Source organism: Saccopteryx bilineata, chromosome 3 (assembly GCF_036850765.1).
Source record: "Saccopteryx bilineata isolate mSacBil1 chromosome 3, mSacBil1_pri_phased_curated, whole genome shotgun sequence".
NCBI classification, from domain to species: domain Eukaryota; kingdom Metazoa; phylum Chordata; class Mammalia; order Chiroptera; family Emballonuridae; genus Saccopteryx; species Saccopteryx bilineata.
In genome coordinates, this window is record NC_089492.1 from 261,784,366 (window position 1) to 261,800,512 (window position 16,147).

A 16,147-nucleotide genomic window follows, 5' to 3' on the forward strand; every position below is an offset into this window, starting at 1 on the left:
AAAAGATAATGGCTGTCAGCCATAACAACAAAATCTATCTCCAGACTATGTTCAAGACATCTAACACATTAAGGATGGTAGGTTAAAAGTACAAGGATGAATGAGATAGTGGTGATGGTTGCAGAGTATTATGAATATGAAAAACTACTGAAGTGTAGACTTTAAAATAGTTCAGATGGTAAATTTTATCTCAGTTGTTTTGAGCAGTAAAATGATTACATGACATCTAGTAAGTATTAACCAAAAGAAAGCTGGTAGCTGTATTAATCTCAGCAAAATCAACTTAAAGGCAAAAAACATTATTAAAGAAGGTCACAACAGCCAGACCAGGCGGTGGCGCAGTGGATAGAGCGTTGGACTGGGATGCAGAGGACCCAGGTTCGAGACCCCAAGGTCGCCAGCTTGAGCGCAGGCTCATCTGGTTTGAGCAAAAGCTCACCAGCTTGGACCCAGGGTTGTTGGCTCAAGCAAGGGGTTACTCGGTCTGCTGAAGGCCTGCGATCAAGGCACATATGAGAAAGCAATCAATGAATAACTAAGGTGTTGCAACGAAAAACTAATGATTGATGCTTCTCATCTCTCTGTCCCGTCTATCCCTCTCTCTGACTCTCTGTCTCTGTAAAAAAAAAAAAAAAAATAATAATAATAATAAAGAAGGTCACAACAGAATGATAAAAAATTTTAACAATAGGATACATTAATTCTAAATTTTTATGTACCTTATACTAGTTCCTCAGAATATATTAATTCAAAATGGTCAGATTTGTAAGGAAAACTCGATGAACCTATTATAACAGAGGATATTAACATGCCTCTCTCAATCACTGACATATCAAGCAAATCAAATAACAATGATGATATAAAGATCTAAACAAAATAATGAACAAGCTTGATCTGTTGGAGACATACAGTACCCTGTAACAAACAATTAGAATATATATATCCTAGCCCTGGCCAGACAGCTCAGTTGGTTAGTGTTGTCCCAAAGCACAGAGGTTGCTGGTTCGATCCCCGGTCAGGGCCCATATAGGAACAGATCAATGTTCCTCTCTCTCTCTCTCTCTCTCTCTCTCCCTTCATCTCTCTCTAAAATCAATAAAATGAACATTAAAAAAAAGATAATGTTTATATCCTAAAAAGTGAAGGCTACAGGTTTTGAAATAAACTCTAGATACTTCAAAGGGTGAAGTACAAAAAAAACAGATCAGCACAGAACTGATTTTACTTTATACAGTTTAGAAAAATGCAACCTAATGGGAACACAGGCAGCAGGATTTAAAGGAATCTAGGTATTTTACCACGTTTCCCCTCCTTTATCGATTCCTCATTTTCAGGAAAATGAGCACTTAGAGCAAAGCTGGGCAGATGAAGGAGAAAAAAAGATCAATTAAGGATATTTGCAAGACTGTATTTACATTTATTATTTCCTTTTAAATGTTAGAATATAGGTTGGAGTACGTTTGGCAGGGAAAGAAAAGAATGAGATAACTAACCTAGTTGTTTAAATGGCTAAGAGATACACACATACTTGTGTCTTCAGGGCATGGCCACTAAAAGGGAGTAATAAGTTAATGCATCAATCAACAGCTATCTAGTCTAAGGGAGAAAGTTAAGAGGTGCAACTGAAGATTTACATACAAAAATATTCACTGCAAGAACTTTTCTTTTTTTTAAGGTGAGAAGAGGGGAGAAAGTGAGACAGACTCCCACATGCACCTTGACTGGGACCCAGCCGGTAACCCTATCTGGGGCCGACACTTCAGTACTGAGCTATTTTAAGTACCTGAGGCTGATGCACACCAACAGAGCTATTCTCAGTGCCCAGGGTCACACTTGAAGCAATCAAGCCACTGGCTGTGGGAGAGGAAGAGAGAGAGGGAGGGTAAGAAGGGGGAGAGGAAGAGCATGGTCGCTTCTCCTGTGTGTCCTGACCGGGAATCAAACCCAGGACATTCATACACAGGGCCAACGCTTTATTCACTGAGCCACCAGCCAGGACCAAGAACTTTTATTTTTTGCAAGAATATTCTTAACAGAAAAAAATTAGAAACAACTCATATATCCAACTAACATATAACAAATATCTTACTATGTTTATGGTTGGTTGGACAATAGATAATTTAGTTATAACTTTTTTTGTGACAGAGACAGAGAGAGACAGAGAGAGGAACAGATAGAGACAGACAGGAAGGGAGAAAGATGAGAAACATCAATTCTTCATTGAGGCACCTTAGTTGTTCACTGACTGCTTTCTCATATATGCCTTGACTGGGGGAGGGGGAGATACAGCAGAGCAAGTGACCCCTTGCTCAAGCCAATGACCTTGGGCTCAAGCTGGTGAGCCTTACTCAAACCAGATGAGCCCGTGCTTAAGCCAGCAACTTTGGGGTTTTGAACCTGGGTCCTCCGTGTCCCAGTCTGACGCTCTATCCACTGTACCACCTGGTCAGGCATGTTTTTCTAACTTTTCTATTACTTTAATGATAAGCAAAAATATTGTTGTTTTTGTAATAATAATGATGATATCAGCTGCTAGTCATTACTGGCTTATGTACCAGACAATGAATATGAGGTATTCTAGATACAGTTCATTCATCTCCACTTCCATAAGGCAGGCATCATTAGCCTTGCTTTATACAAAAAGGCACAGTCTTCAGGCTTCATTTTCACTAGTTACCTGCTTCTCAATATGAACTATGAACTGTTTTATAAAAACAACCAGTTCTCTATTAGATAGCATAGGCTTATCTCTTGGCTTGGTATCTGGACTTAGGAAGCTATTCAGAACTGCACCAGGGTCAAATTCAAAGAAACAAATGAAAAGAGCTTAAACAAGGATCACTTCCCAGAAGGAGACTTGCTCTTCAAGGCAGATTCTTAGGCAGAATTGGATTTTCTTCCCTTCTCACACTCATTTCATATAAAAGAACAAAAATAAATGCTGCACATCTTTACTTGTCTATAGTACTTTCCTTTTTATAAAATTCATACACTGATTAATTTGATCCTCACAATACCAAGCTGGGCAGGATGGAAAGTATTATCGTCATATTAGAGATGAGGAAAAGAAAGCTGAGAAATTAAAATGTCTTGTTTAAGATCATCTTGCTAATTAAGTAATGGGCAAAATCCAAACCCACATCAGCTAGGAAAACTCTCACCTAAGCCTAGTGCTTGCTGGGAAAATAAGTGTTTTCTTCCACAAAAGGACAGCTTTCCTGTACAGGTTTTATATAGTTTTAATTTTCCTCTTATTTAAACTGCTTTTGACACAAGTTGTTCCAATTATGTGTTCCATTTGTCTCCTGAAGGGTAAAATTCCAGAGAGTTAAGTTTCCTAGATATTTCCTTTAAAATGTTAATAGCCAGTATAGACATTCCAAATGTTCTGACTAGTTATCTTTGAGAGAGTTTGGATAACTTCAGTGTTCTTCCTTAAACTTCTGTTAAAAATGAAACAGTTTGCCTGACCGGTGGTGGTACAGTGGATAGAGTGTCAACCTGGGACACTGAGGATCCAGGTTCAAAACCCTGAGGTTGTCAGGATCGTAGACATGATCCCATGGTCACTGGCTTGGCTGGAGTTAAGGCATGTATAAGAAAGCAATCAATAACAACTAAGGTGCCGCAAATATGAGTTGATGCTTCTCTTCTCTCTCCCTCTTTCAAAAAAAAAAAAAAAAAAAAAAAGGCCCTGGCTGGTTGACTCAGTTGTAGTGTCAGTGTAGCATGTGGATGTTCTGGGTTAGATTCTTGGTTATGGCACACAGAAGAAGTGACCATCTGCTTTTCTACCCCATCCCCCTTCTCTCTCTTTCTCTCCCTTCCCCTCCAGCAGCCATGGCTCAATTGGTTAGAGCAGTGGTCCCCATCCTTTTTTGGGCCATGAACTGGTTTAATGTCAGAAAATATTTTCACGGACCGGCCTTTAGGGTGGGACGGATAAATGTATCACATGACCGAGACAAGAGTCAAGAGTGAGTCTTAGACGGATGTAACAGAGGGAATCTGGTTATTTTTTAAAAATAAAACATCATTCATACTTAAATATAAATAAAACGGAAATAATGTAAGTTATTTATTCTTTCTCTGTGGACCTGTACCGGTCTGCGGCCCGGGGGTTGGGGACCACTGGGTTAGAGCACATTGACCCTGGGCATCTTGGATCCACCCCTTCAGATGCTAAAAATAGCTCAGTTATAAGCATGGCCCTACATGGACAGATCATCAGCACCAGACGGGGTTGCCTGGTGAATCCTGATTGGGGCACATGCAGGAGTCTATCTCTTCTCTTCTCACTTGGGAAAAAAAAAAGAGAGAGAGAGAGAGAAAAAGAAACAGTTCATCTTCTCTACATCATCCAGACTTAAAACCACCTTTGTATCATTGACCACGTTGTATACAGTAGGCAGTCAGCAACAGGTGCTGAATAATCTCGTTTCCTAAATTTCTGCCACATCTGTGGTTACTTTCATAATACCTTTCTTTAAATTAATTCACTTTTTAAAACTTATTCTTAATGACAACAGTCATGAAATCATAATATGCTATTTTCTTTTTCCTAATATACATTAATAAATATACCAATTTAAAATATTGATATACTATCTAAAATCATCTCACCAGTGGGACATACACTGGAAACCAACATAGCTAATGAGAATTGAGTCAGTCTTTGACCTCCTTCACTCTGCATAAAAGCTATCACCAAGTACTTTAAATCTGTCTTTTATTGTGACTCATCCACTTCCTCTGACCTCTCCCTCTGGTGCAGGCCCTCTCTATTTCATGCTTATCTGGGAGACCTTGATGCCACAGGCCCCTGGAAGCCTCCCTGCTTCCAATCTTTGCTCTGGTCTACATGCTGCCACCAAATTTTCATCTTCCTAAAACAAGCTTTGGCCTCTACTTAAATCAATCTAAACTTTCCAGGCTACTGGAAACAAGCACTCAATGTCTTCAGGAAGGGCTATATTATTAACAGGTCCTGGCCTACCTGTCGCCATCTACAATAATACAACCAATCATTAGTCTCAGAATAGCCATTGTATATTTGATATCTATCTCTATAGCTTGTTTATTCTATGTCTTCAATATGAAAATGCTCAAACCAAAGTCAAAGTTCTGTCTTGTTCAAATATCCTCTCTTTTAAGAAATGCCTGACCATCCTTGGCCTCTGCCCCAGGCGCTAGAGTGGCTCTGGTCGCGGCAGAGCCACGCCCCCTGGTGGGCAGAGCATCGCCCCTGGTGGGCGTGCCGGGTGGATCCCGGTCGGGCGCATGCGGGAGTCTGTCTCTCTCCGTTTCCAGCTTCAGAAAAAAAAAAAAAAAAAGAAATGCCTGACCATTAATTTCTTAACTTCTTTTTCTTTACATTTTTTTTTAGCAAGAGAAAGACACACACACACACACACACACACACACACACACACACACACACACACACAAGAAGGGAGAGAGATAAAAAGCATTCGCTCATAGTTGTGGCACCTTAGTTTTCCACTGATTGCTTTCTCATATATGCCTTGACCAGGGGGCTCCAGCGAGCCGGTATTCCCTTGCTCAAGCCAGCGACCTTGGATTTCAAGCCAGTGGCCTTTGGGCTCAAGCCAGGGACCCTGTGCTCAAGCCGGCGACCTCAGGGTTTCAAATTTGGGTCCTCTGCACCCCAGGTCAACGCTCTATCCACTGCACCACCATCTGGTCAGGCTAATTTCTAAATTTATAAAAACCACACTATTTCAACCACTTCAGATATTTACCACACTTTGCCTTAAAGTATGGGCTATTTGTGTACATATCCAGTCTCCTTTGCAATGGGTTCTTTAGGGTAGGACTATGTCTAATGTATCTTCATCTTATAATTTGTACTCAGATGCAAAAATGTTTATGGTTATCAATGAAATAAAACTGGCTCTTCAAGAAGCCAGGATAATAACTCAAACTCCATTCAACATGCTTCAAAGGACTACCCAATCTTTTAAAAAATTGAAGCCAAAGAATACTATTCTCATAGATACTAAAAGTCAGCAATTTCATTATATTGCTTAAAATCAGTGAACCACTGATGTCTAGGTTTGGCTCTAATGTGATCCACCCTGTATGTGGATACCTCTTAAGTAGGTTGCTTTGCTGAACTTGTATGACTCCTCAGTGTTGTTACTGGGTTACCTTTTCTGGACTCCAGTTTTTCTATCTATAAGATGACCTTAAGATCTCTTCCTGGCTTAAAGTCCTATGCCTCTTGGTCAGACCAAAGTAACTTTTATTCCAATATTGTAACAAGTGGGATAACCCCACATAAAAATAAATATTATACAATCAAAGGAGTTAAGCCTCTCCAGGTGCTAATTATTCCTTTCACAGAATTTTGTTCTACCTACTATTTACATATTTATAACAGGCTAGGCATTTTACTAGACCATCTTTTTAGGTCAAAACAAATACTCAAATTATAATAGTTATTTTCTGATACTTAGAATACATAAAATTAACTCCACAGTATTTACATATACATATTATTTCTTTTAATCTCCATGACCCTCAAAGGGGGGCATCTTCAGCCCAGGGTTTCTCAACTCAGTGAACTTGCCCTGCAAGCCCCCACATCATGCTGTCTAGAGATATTTTTGATATTTGTTGCGATTCTTGGGGTGGCAAGGGTGTGGTGGGGTGTTGATGTGGGCATCTAGCAGGGAGAGGCCAGAGATGCTGCTAAACATCTATGATGCACAAGATATTCTCCCACAACAAACAATTACATGGCCCAAGCATTAACTGTGCAGAGGTGAGAAACCCTGATGGCATCATCTTTTGGTTAAGAAACAAACGGTTTAGAGAGCTTAACTTACTTGCCGAGCGATACACAGATCCAAAGCCAACAGCACATCACCGAGATAAATACTGGTGACTTTTTTTTTTGTTTTTTGGGTTTTTTTTACAGGGACAGAGAGAGTCAGAGAGAGGGATAGATAGGGACAGACAGACAGGAACAGAGAGAGATGAGAAGCATCAGTCATCCGGTTTTCGTTGAGACACCTTAGTTGTTTGTTCATTGACTGCTTTCTCATATGTGCCTTGACCGCGGGCCTTCAGCAGGCCGAGTAACCCCTTGCTCGAGCCAGCGACCTTGGGTCCAAGCTGGTGAGCTTTGCTCAAACCAGATGGGCCCACACTCAAGCTGGCGACCTTGGGGTCTCAAACCTGGGTCTTCTGCATCCCAGTCCGACACTCTATCCACTGCACCACCGCCTGGTCAGGTTGGTGACTGTTTTTGATTAAACGTATGTCATTTCTTAGCACTGTCCCCTTTCCCCTGTTTAGTCTTGGTAGTTTAGATTTTGCTAATCAGCACAAGCTGATCTCATCTAGGGAAGGACCTCACAAAAAGCTTTCTCGAACTTCCAGGTGAGATTTGAAAAATGTCTTTTCTTATGTTCTCACTGCATCCAGTACACACAACTTCACTGTGGCAATCATCACTAGACTGTACTGTGACTGTGTAAGTTCCTTGAGAGCAAGGGTTTGCCTCTTTAATTATGTATTCTTTTTTTTTAATTAATTAATTTATTTATTTATTTTATTTATTCATTTTAGAGAGAAGAGAGGGAGGGGGAGAGAGAGAGGAGAGAGAGACAGGGGGGAGGAGCTGGAAGCATCAGCTCCCACATGTGCCTTGACCAGGCAAGCCCAGGGTTTTGAACCGGCGACCCCAGCATTTCCAGGTCGACGCTTTATCCACTGCGCCACCACAGGTCAGGCTAATTATGTATTCTTAGTGCCAAAGTACCCCAGTGCAGAATACTAATTTCATAAATATTCATTAAAAGAAAGCTGACCAAATTACAGAATGTACTCAAGTACAATAATGTACCAAGTACACAATGTGCAAAACTTCTAAATGACAGAACCAGGATTCAAATCCAAGTCTCTCCCTTGCCAGAGCCTATAATTATTGTCTCAATGAAGCTAGAAATGAGATGTTTATCTTTTCTTTATTCTGCCTGTTGGATTTCTCTGATGATCATAAACATATCAAGAATATAAAGTCCCTGTTTTAAAGATAGCTTATAATCATAAGAACTTTCCTATCTTATATTTCCAATTTAATGCGTACATTCTACAAAAGCTTGCAAGGTAGTCAGCATGTAATAACAGTGATGATCTCTCCCAAATACCAGAATTATAAACGGGCATGGTGTTTGTATTCCATAGTCTTTCTTAATTCAACAATCACATAGAAATTGATATTATTTTGAGTTGTCACAGGAAACTGTTTTATAAAAACTAAACCAGAGTCTCTTAGGAAAAGAAGAACTCACTTTAACTTTAGCTTTTATTTCTTCAGTGTCCCCTTCTCCATCATTGCGAGGTTCCATGCCAGACTCCTCCTGGATGTCTTTGTTTAGTATAGAATACTCTTCTAGTAGAGTGTCAAACAAAACTATTCGCTTGTTCTTGAAGAAGCCATAAAAATAAGCATTGCTGTGGGAAGAGCGTTTAGATCCTAAGGAAAAGACAGTTCAAAGCATGGAAAATAATTAAAAAGTCTGGGGTCCTCTGGAGAGATTCCTAGAAATTGAACTACTGGAAAGGATATTAGCACTTTCAAATTGTTTAATACCTAAAGAAAACTGTATCAGCATAAATCATCAGCGGCGGACAGTGTCTGTTTACCTGCAGTCTTGCCAATAGGGATTTACGCTCACCAGAGCTGTGTAGCAACAATACCTGACAGCCTAACCACCCAGCACAGTGAAATGCTTACATTATGGTAAAGCTATGAAGTGAAATTTTAAGCAATTCCCCCCAAATTACACTTTTGAAGAATGTTAACGAGACAGGAAAAGGCTCACCAATATCCTGAGGATATAAAACTTCCTGTATATAAGGTTCCATTATTGTCATAAATACCAACGTGTTTATCACTGGCTTTTAGAACTATGGATTTTTGTTCTCCCCTATACTTTTCTCTCTTTTCTAAGGCTTTTAAAGTAAGTATATGTACTTCAATACTCAAAAATAATTAAAGCTATTTTTTAAAAGGCTGGAAAAAAACGTATCTAAATTTTTTTTTCTTTTTGTATTTTTCTGAAGCTAGAAATGAGGAGAAGACAGTCAGACAGACTCCCGCATGTGCCCGACCGGGATCCACCCGGCACGCCCACCAGGGGATGACGCTCTGCCCACCAGGGGGCGATGCTCTGCCCCTCCAGGGCGTCGCTCCATTGCGACCAGAGCCACTCCAGCGCCTGGGGCAGAGGCCAAGGAGCCATCCCCAGCGCCCGGGCCATCTTTGCTCCAATGGAGTCTCGGCTGCAGGAGGGGAAGAGAGAGACAGAGAGGAAGGAGAGGGGGAGGGGTGGAGAAGCAGATGGGTGACTCTCCTGTGCGCCCTGGCCGGGAATCGAACCCGAGACTTCTGCACACCAGGCCGACATTCTACCACTGAGCCAACCGGCCAGGGCCGTATCTAAATTTTTAATAGTGGCTAACAGAAGTGAACTATGGTTGATTTTTATTTTCTTCCTGATATATATTTATTTTCTAAATGTTATACAATGCGCAGTGGACTTAGTGGTTAAGAGCAGACTTTGGGTTCAAATCTTGGCTCTGCCATGTACTAGCTGTGTAAATGTAAGAAACTTTCTTAATTTCTTTAAGCTTTATTTTCCTGTTTATGATGCAAGCCAATATCTACATCATTGGATTGGATTAAGGAGGACATGAGAAATTCTCAGTAAGTCAATTAGTATACAGCCTGATCCACATAAACTACTACTTTTACTTACATGCTTTTTTAAGACAAGAAATGATAAAATATTTGTTTCTCTTGGAAATTTGAGATCTCTCACAGAAAACGTGAATTCTGTATCTACTTAAATTTCTAACATAAAGTATGTTTAGTAGTGTATTTAGAATATAGCATATTTTATATATATAGCAGTAAGTTTGGCAGTATGTTTAGAATGTAGTATGGCTCTGGTAAGTAGTGGCATTTCTTTACTTATTTTCAGTTTTTGTTTAATTGCCTGGATGTTAAGAGCCAAGCATGTGGTCCAGTTTTGCCAATAATACAGGACCTTAGGATCTGGAGACCTGTGTATCATTCTGAGGTCTTATTCTTCCATCTTATTTCTGTCTTCTCTGACTCTGATTTTTAAAAAATGTAATATAAAAATAGTTCTTAGATACTGCCTAAAGTTATTTATGGAAGTAGGCAGATTTATTGGTATGCATATAAATAAAATAAAATTAACATTTTAATATCTCCCGTTGGCCCAAATATCTGGAAGTGTGGCCAAAGGAACACCTACACTAAAATCACCCCAGGGTGCTGGTTAGAAGTAGATACTATAAACACGGGTAAGTCAGGATCTCCAGGAATGGAGCCCAGGAACCTGTCTTTTAACAAACTCTCCAGGGAATTTTTACTTAGTATTCACTAAAGTTTAAGAGTCCCCACAATAAACTGTAAGCTTTTTGTATCCCTGTGCCTGGCATGTAGCATATACTATATTCAATAATGCTCACTGACTGAATGGATTAATAATACCACTGGAGGCATGAAGGATGTATTTGAAAACTGGAAATCAAAATGTTCTATGCAAGTGCAAGGTGTTGCCATCTATGTCATTTTTATGATGTTTGACCTTAACCAACCTCACAGCAGCATCTGTAGCAGCTGACCATTCTCTCCTTGAAACACCTTCTTTTCCTATCTCAAAAGAAACTTCATTTTCTCCTGTTTTCCTTCCTACTCAATGGTCTCTCTTCTTCTCAGTTGCTGATGCTGGCTCTTCCTCTCCTGCTGACTCTGAGCTGACTGCCTCCCCGCCTCTAAGTGCTGCTCATTCATGGCACTAAACACCATCTATGTGCCAGATACTTCCATATCAATATTCCTGACCCTGACCTCTCCCTAGAACTCCAGACTCACACACCCAGCTGCCCAGTTGATATTTCTACATCTGCACACAGATGTCTACAGTACACATTTGTTGTTTATATTCTTATGTGTGTTTTTTGTCCTTGCCCAGGATTGGAATCTCCTTTCAGAGTTCAGGGAATTCACACCATGTAAGTCTGTGAAAGACTGCTTCTCATCTGAGAAATCTAAAAAGCCAGATATTTGCTTCCTCAGCATTCCTGGCAGCTAGCCCTGTGCCCTGGCTCTGTCAATCAAATGCACCCACTGAGGACTCGGAATAGAAGCAGGGCAGTGAGGAATTAATTCTGTCAGTGCTAGTGATAGGGATGTTAGGGCACAGACTGCCGAATCCAACAGGAGGAGGCAACAGCAGTGCCCTCCCAGGCTGGTTCTGCAGCGAAATTCCGAGTTCCTTGTCTCCCTGCGGAACAGCCCGATTCCCAAGCTTGGTAGACTCAAACTTCCTGGTGATTCTGTAACTTATCAAATATTGTTTCAATAAATTTTTTTTTTTGCTTAAATCAGCTACAATTGTTTTCTACTGTTTGTTTGTAGAACTCTAATTCAGTGTTAACAGATATCTCAATATACAACACATCAGTGGTGGGATTCAAGTAATTTAACAACCAGTTCTCTCCCCTAATGTCTGTTTTAAGTATTAAAAAACAATATACCGGCCTGACCAGACAGTGGCGCAGTGGATACAGTCAGACTGGGATGCGGAGGACCCAGGTTCCAGACCCAAGGTCACTAGCTTGAGCACGGGCTCATCTGGTTTGAGCAAGGCTCACCAGCTTGAACCCAAGGTCGCTGGCTTGAGCAAGGGGTCACTTGGTCTGCTGTAGCCTCATGGTCAAGGCACATGTGAGAAAGCAATCAATGAACAACTAAAGTGCCACAATGAAAAACTGATAATTGATGCTTCTCATCTCTCTCCATTCCTGTCTGTCTGTCCCTACCTATCCCTCTCTGACTCTCTGCCTCTGAAAAACAAACAAACAAAAAAACCCAATATACCGAAAGGTAGTTTATTATTTCATGCAATTGATACTTAAATACAAACAATAAAAGAGGTATACAAAACTAGATTATAAGAAAGAGTTTTAAAATATTAATGAAGCCCTGGCCGGTTGGCTCAGCGGTAGAGCGTCGGCCTAGTGTGCGGAGGACCCGGGTTCGATTCCCGGCCAGGGCACATGGGAGAAGCGCCCATTTGCTTCTCCACCCCTCCGCCGCACCTTCCTCTCTGTCTCTCTCTTCCCCTCCCGCAGCCAAGGCTCCACTGGAGCAAAGATGGCCCGGGCGCTGGGGATGGCTCTGTGGCCTCTGCCCCAGGCGCTAGAGTGGCTCTGGTCGCAACATGGCGACACCCAGGAGGGTCGCAACATGGCGACGCCCAGGAGGGTCGCAACATGGCGACGCCCAGGATGGGCAGAGCATCGCCCCCTGGTGGGCAGAGCGTCGCCCCTGGTGGGCGTGCCGGGTGGATCCCGGTCGGGCGCATGCAGGAGTCTGTCTGACTGTCTCTCCCTGTTTCCAGCTTCAGAAAAATGCAAAAATATATATATATATATTAATGAAAAAATAATTAACACCTAACAAAAAACAATAAAACTGATATTTAAGATATTTCCGATGCTAGTTTGTTACCTCCTGGCTATTTGGCACTTTTTCTCTTTACGTTATATGTTTTTTTACTGAAGTAACAAATGCAAGGAAATTAAAATGTAGTATTTCATCAAAGGTATAATGAGTTTTATGAAATGAATACATAAATATTACAAGCATAGTTTCATCAAAATTTTTTTTTTTTTTTTTCTTCATTTTTCTGAAGCTGGAAACAGGGAGAGACAGTCAGACAGACTCCTGCATGCGCCCGACCGGGATCCACCCGGCACGCCCACCAGGGGCGGTGCTCTGCCCCCCAGGGGGCGATGCTCTGCCCATCCTGGGCATCTCCATATTGCGACCAGAGCCACTCTAGCGCCTGAGGCAGAGGCCACAGAGCCATGCCCAGCGCCCGGGCCATCTTTGCTCCAATGGAGCCTTGGCTGCAGGAGGGGAAGAGAGAGACAGAGAGGAAAGCGCGGCGGAGGGGTGGAGAAGCAAATGGGCGCTTCTCCTATGTGCCCTGGCCGGGAATCGAACCCGGGTCCTCCGCACGCTAGGCCGACGCTCTACCGCTGAGCCAACCGGCCAGGGCTCATCAAATTTTTTTCACCTATAGATGGAATGAACATTACTATGGGCGCTTAGCAAATGCAGTTGCACAGATGAATGTCAAAAAAGAGTAAGGAATATAAATTTGTGATTTCTACATTGGGAGACTGTTCAGGCACCCACCTTAGAGAGAACCTTGATTTACAAGTCCCATTTTAACAAACGGTTCATCAAACTCAACAAAAAATTAGGTATCGGCTCTGCTGAACTGGTGCAAACCAGCTGAATCCCACCACTGCAACACATCCAACTTAATTTTGCAACAACCTGCTGTCTCCCTGTTTTTTCCAGTCTCAGTAAACTACCATGTATCCAATTTCTCAGGCGGAAAGTCTAGGTCATTATTCTTGATGTCTCCCTTTGCCCCTTATTCCTCTCCATGTAATCTAAATATTAGCAAAGTCCGTCAACTCCACCTTTAAAACATTCGCCCCACTTCTTTCCATCAGTCACTACTGCCCTAGTCTAAGCAACCACTATCTCCCACCTGGATTACTACCTGGATTACCACTAACTGCTCTCCCTGAATCTATGCTTGCCGCCCCTACAATCTGTTCTCCAGAAATACAAACCAGACCATGCACTTTCCTGCCTAAAATCTTCAATGGCTTTTCTCCCTGAACTTATAATAAAATTCAAGCTCCTTCCCCTGACTTACAAAGGCCTTCATGGTCTGATCTTGCCTATGTCTCAGATTTCATGTCCTAACATTCTCTTGCCACATGGCAGGCACATAGGGCTTTTTTCCGTTTCCTGAAGATTCAAAGCACTGGAAGGTCTTTCTCTTGATCTCTGCATGCATGGCTCCTTCCTTCATGTTTCAGCTTAAATTCATTTGCTCAGAGAAGGCTTGCCTGATGACACATCTACTCAGTCATTCTTCATCACATTACACTACTTTCATTCTCTGCACAGCACTTGCTATCTGATATTTTCTGAGAGTGGAACCTTGGTTTCTCTCTACAATATTCTTATCAATGTACAAATCTGTAATGTGTGTTATTGTTAGTAACATTTATTCATTCAAAATACTTTTGAGGATTGCTACCATTATTAACAACAATAAAAACATATATTACCAATGAGTAAACTTCTGTTTAGCAAAGTTAAATTGCCCAAAGTCACAGATAACTGTGATAGAGCTAGGATTCAAACCCAAGACTACTGACTCCACAGCCTAACCTCTGAAATTCTACCCTTCCACCTCCAATCTTAATTTTATGTGGTGTTCCAGCTTATATTATAACCGTACATAAAACCCTTGACAATTTCATCTAAAATCATAGAGCAATTATGGCTTATATTCCATCTATCAAGCACCTGTTGTCACATTATTTGTCATTTCATGTTACCTGATTATAATTTAAGTGATCAGCAACATAGGTTGCCCCTTCCATAAAAGACTCAGAAACTGTTCTACTATACTGATTAGTGTGCTGCTAGTTAATATTAACTGAAAGAGTAGTGATCTCAATGGCTAAAGAAGTAGTATGAATTGGCTTATTCTCCCATCATTTCCCCATAGAAATGTTCCAGTGATACCTTTAGTTGGGTTGTATAACCTCAGAAACTACCAATATCTGAGAGTTCTCTACTCTCTTCGTTGCTGTTAATTCATTCTTTCCCATTATGACCATCTCTGTACTCCCCTGCCCCATAATTCTGTACTTCTCAGTTTCTACGCCTTCATCCAATAAACTGCTTCTCACTGGCGATATTTTAAGTTTAGAGGGATGGGTAAAATATGGCTTGTAGGCCCAATGCAATCTGCCACTTATTTTTATAAATAAAGTTTTACTAGATGACAGCCATGCTCACTGGTTTATGTATTATCTATGACTGCTCTTGTACTATAATGACAGAGTTGAACAGCTGTGACAAAGAACATGTGGCCTGAAAAGCCTAAAATATTCATTATCTATGCCTTTACACAAAATATGTGCCAAACCATGCATGGTTTAGGGGAACAAAACTGAAACCCAGAAGCACCGTGAAGTGATCTGTCCAGATTCCACAGCTGGTAGCAGCAGGGGCAGGATCAGTCTCACTCATTTACATGGATTTTAATTTAAAGCATCTGAAAGTCATGCTATCACATGACGGCGTCACTCTGAACCTTTGCAAGCAAGCTTCCTTGAGAATTTAGTTCTCACGTAGCTATAGCTAGCTTACCTGTACCGAATGGTAGGACAGTTTTCAGTAATCTGCAAGTGAAATCAGACTCCTCTAGAACACTGGAAGTTTCGTTGAGGGAAAAAAAGCCCCCCCAAAATGGTTTTGTTTTTGAGTGCCCCAACTAGTGTTAACTGAAATTTGACTATACACAAGTCCAACTTAATTATGAGGAGCCAGGCAGGTAACAGAAGTACATAAATCAATCTCATGTAGATGATATAACAGGGAGTGATAAAGGCCTCGGCCCAAAATTAAAAATAATACTGTAAAGCCAACCAAACACAGCTTCAGGCAAGAGCAGGATTTGGGATCAGGCAACCAGTCTCTATCCCTAGACTATGTCATCAATTCCTATAAATCTTAAAAAGCCAAAATGTAAAAACCTAACCTTTAGGTAGCACAATTTTTAAAAAACTGATTTGTTCATTTATTCAAGTTTTAAGAATAAAGTGCTCAAATAAAACAAACCAGTCAAATGAAATCTTCTTACCCCGGTAGCCTTACCTTCAACAACATACACCTTAGTCAAAGGAAAGTCAATACTCTTTGCCATTACTTCAATTTCTTGTTTAAGCTTTCCCTCCGGTAGAGGCGTGAATTTGTCAAATAAAGGGGCAATATAATCAGCATAGATTGTGACAAGCACCTGAAAAGTAAATGTCAGAAGAACCTATGAATGTGTTCTTAAAGAAAAACTCCTCATTATACAAATTTAATTATGTTAAAACAACTATGTGATCCTAGCCTTGAGAACAGAGACCTTATCTTATTTGTGCTGGTATCCTCAGCCCCAAATTGTTCCAGATGGCAAATGTTCAATCT

General features: G+C 41.0%; 1 protein-coding gene and 1 non-coding gene across 4 annotated transcripts in view; one reads left to right on the top strand and one right to left on the bottom strand.

Moving 5' to 3' along the window:
* The window catches only part of ZMPSTE24 (zinc metallopeptidase STE24), a 45,210-nt gene that overhangs the window by 10,545 nt on the left and 18,518 nt on the right, over positions 1-16,147 (bottom strand). For all 3 annotated transcript variants that reach the window (XM_066269525.1, XM_066269524.1, XM_066269526.1), the window contains 2 exons: positions 15,830-15,971; positions 8,322-8,506 (listed from right to left, as the gene is read on the bottom strand). In XM_066269525.1, coding sequence (XP_066125622.1) covers positions 8,322-8,506; positions 15,830-15,971 — 327 coding nt within the window. The remainder of the gene's footprint in view (positions 1-8,321; positions 8,507-15,829; positions 15,972-16,147) is intronic.
* TRNAT-AGU (transfer RNA threonine (anticodon AGU)) lies at positions 12,050-12,125 on the top strand. Its single transcript has one exon. It is a non-coding gene; the product is annotated as a tRNA-Thr (tRNA).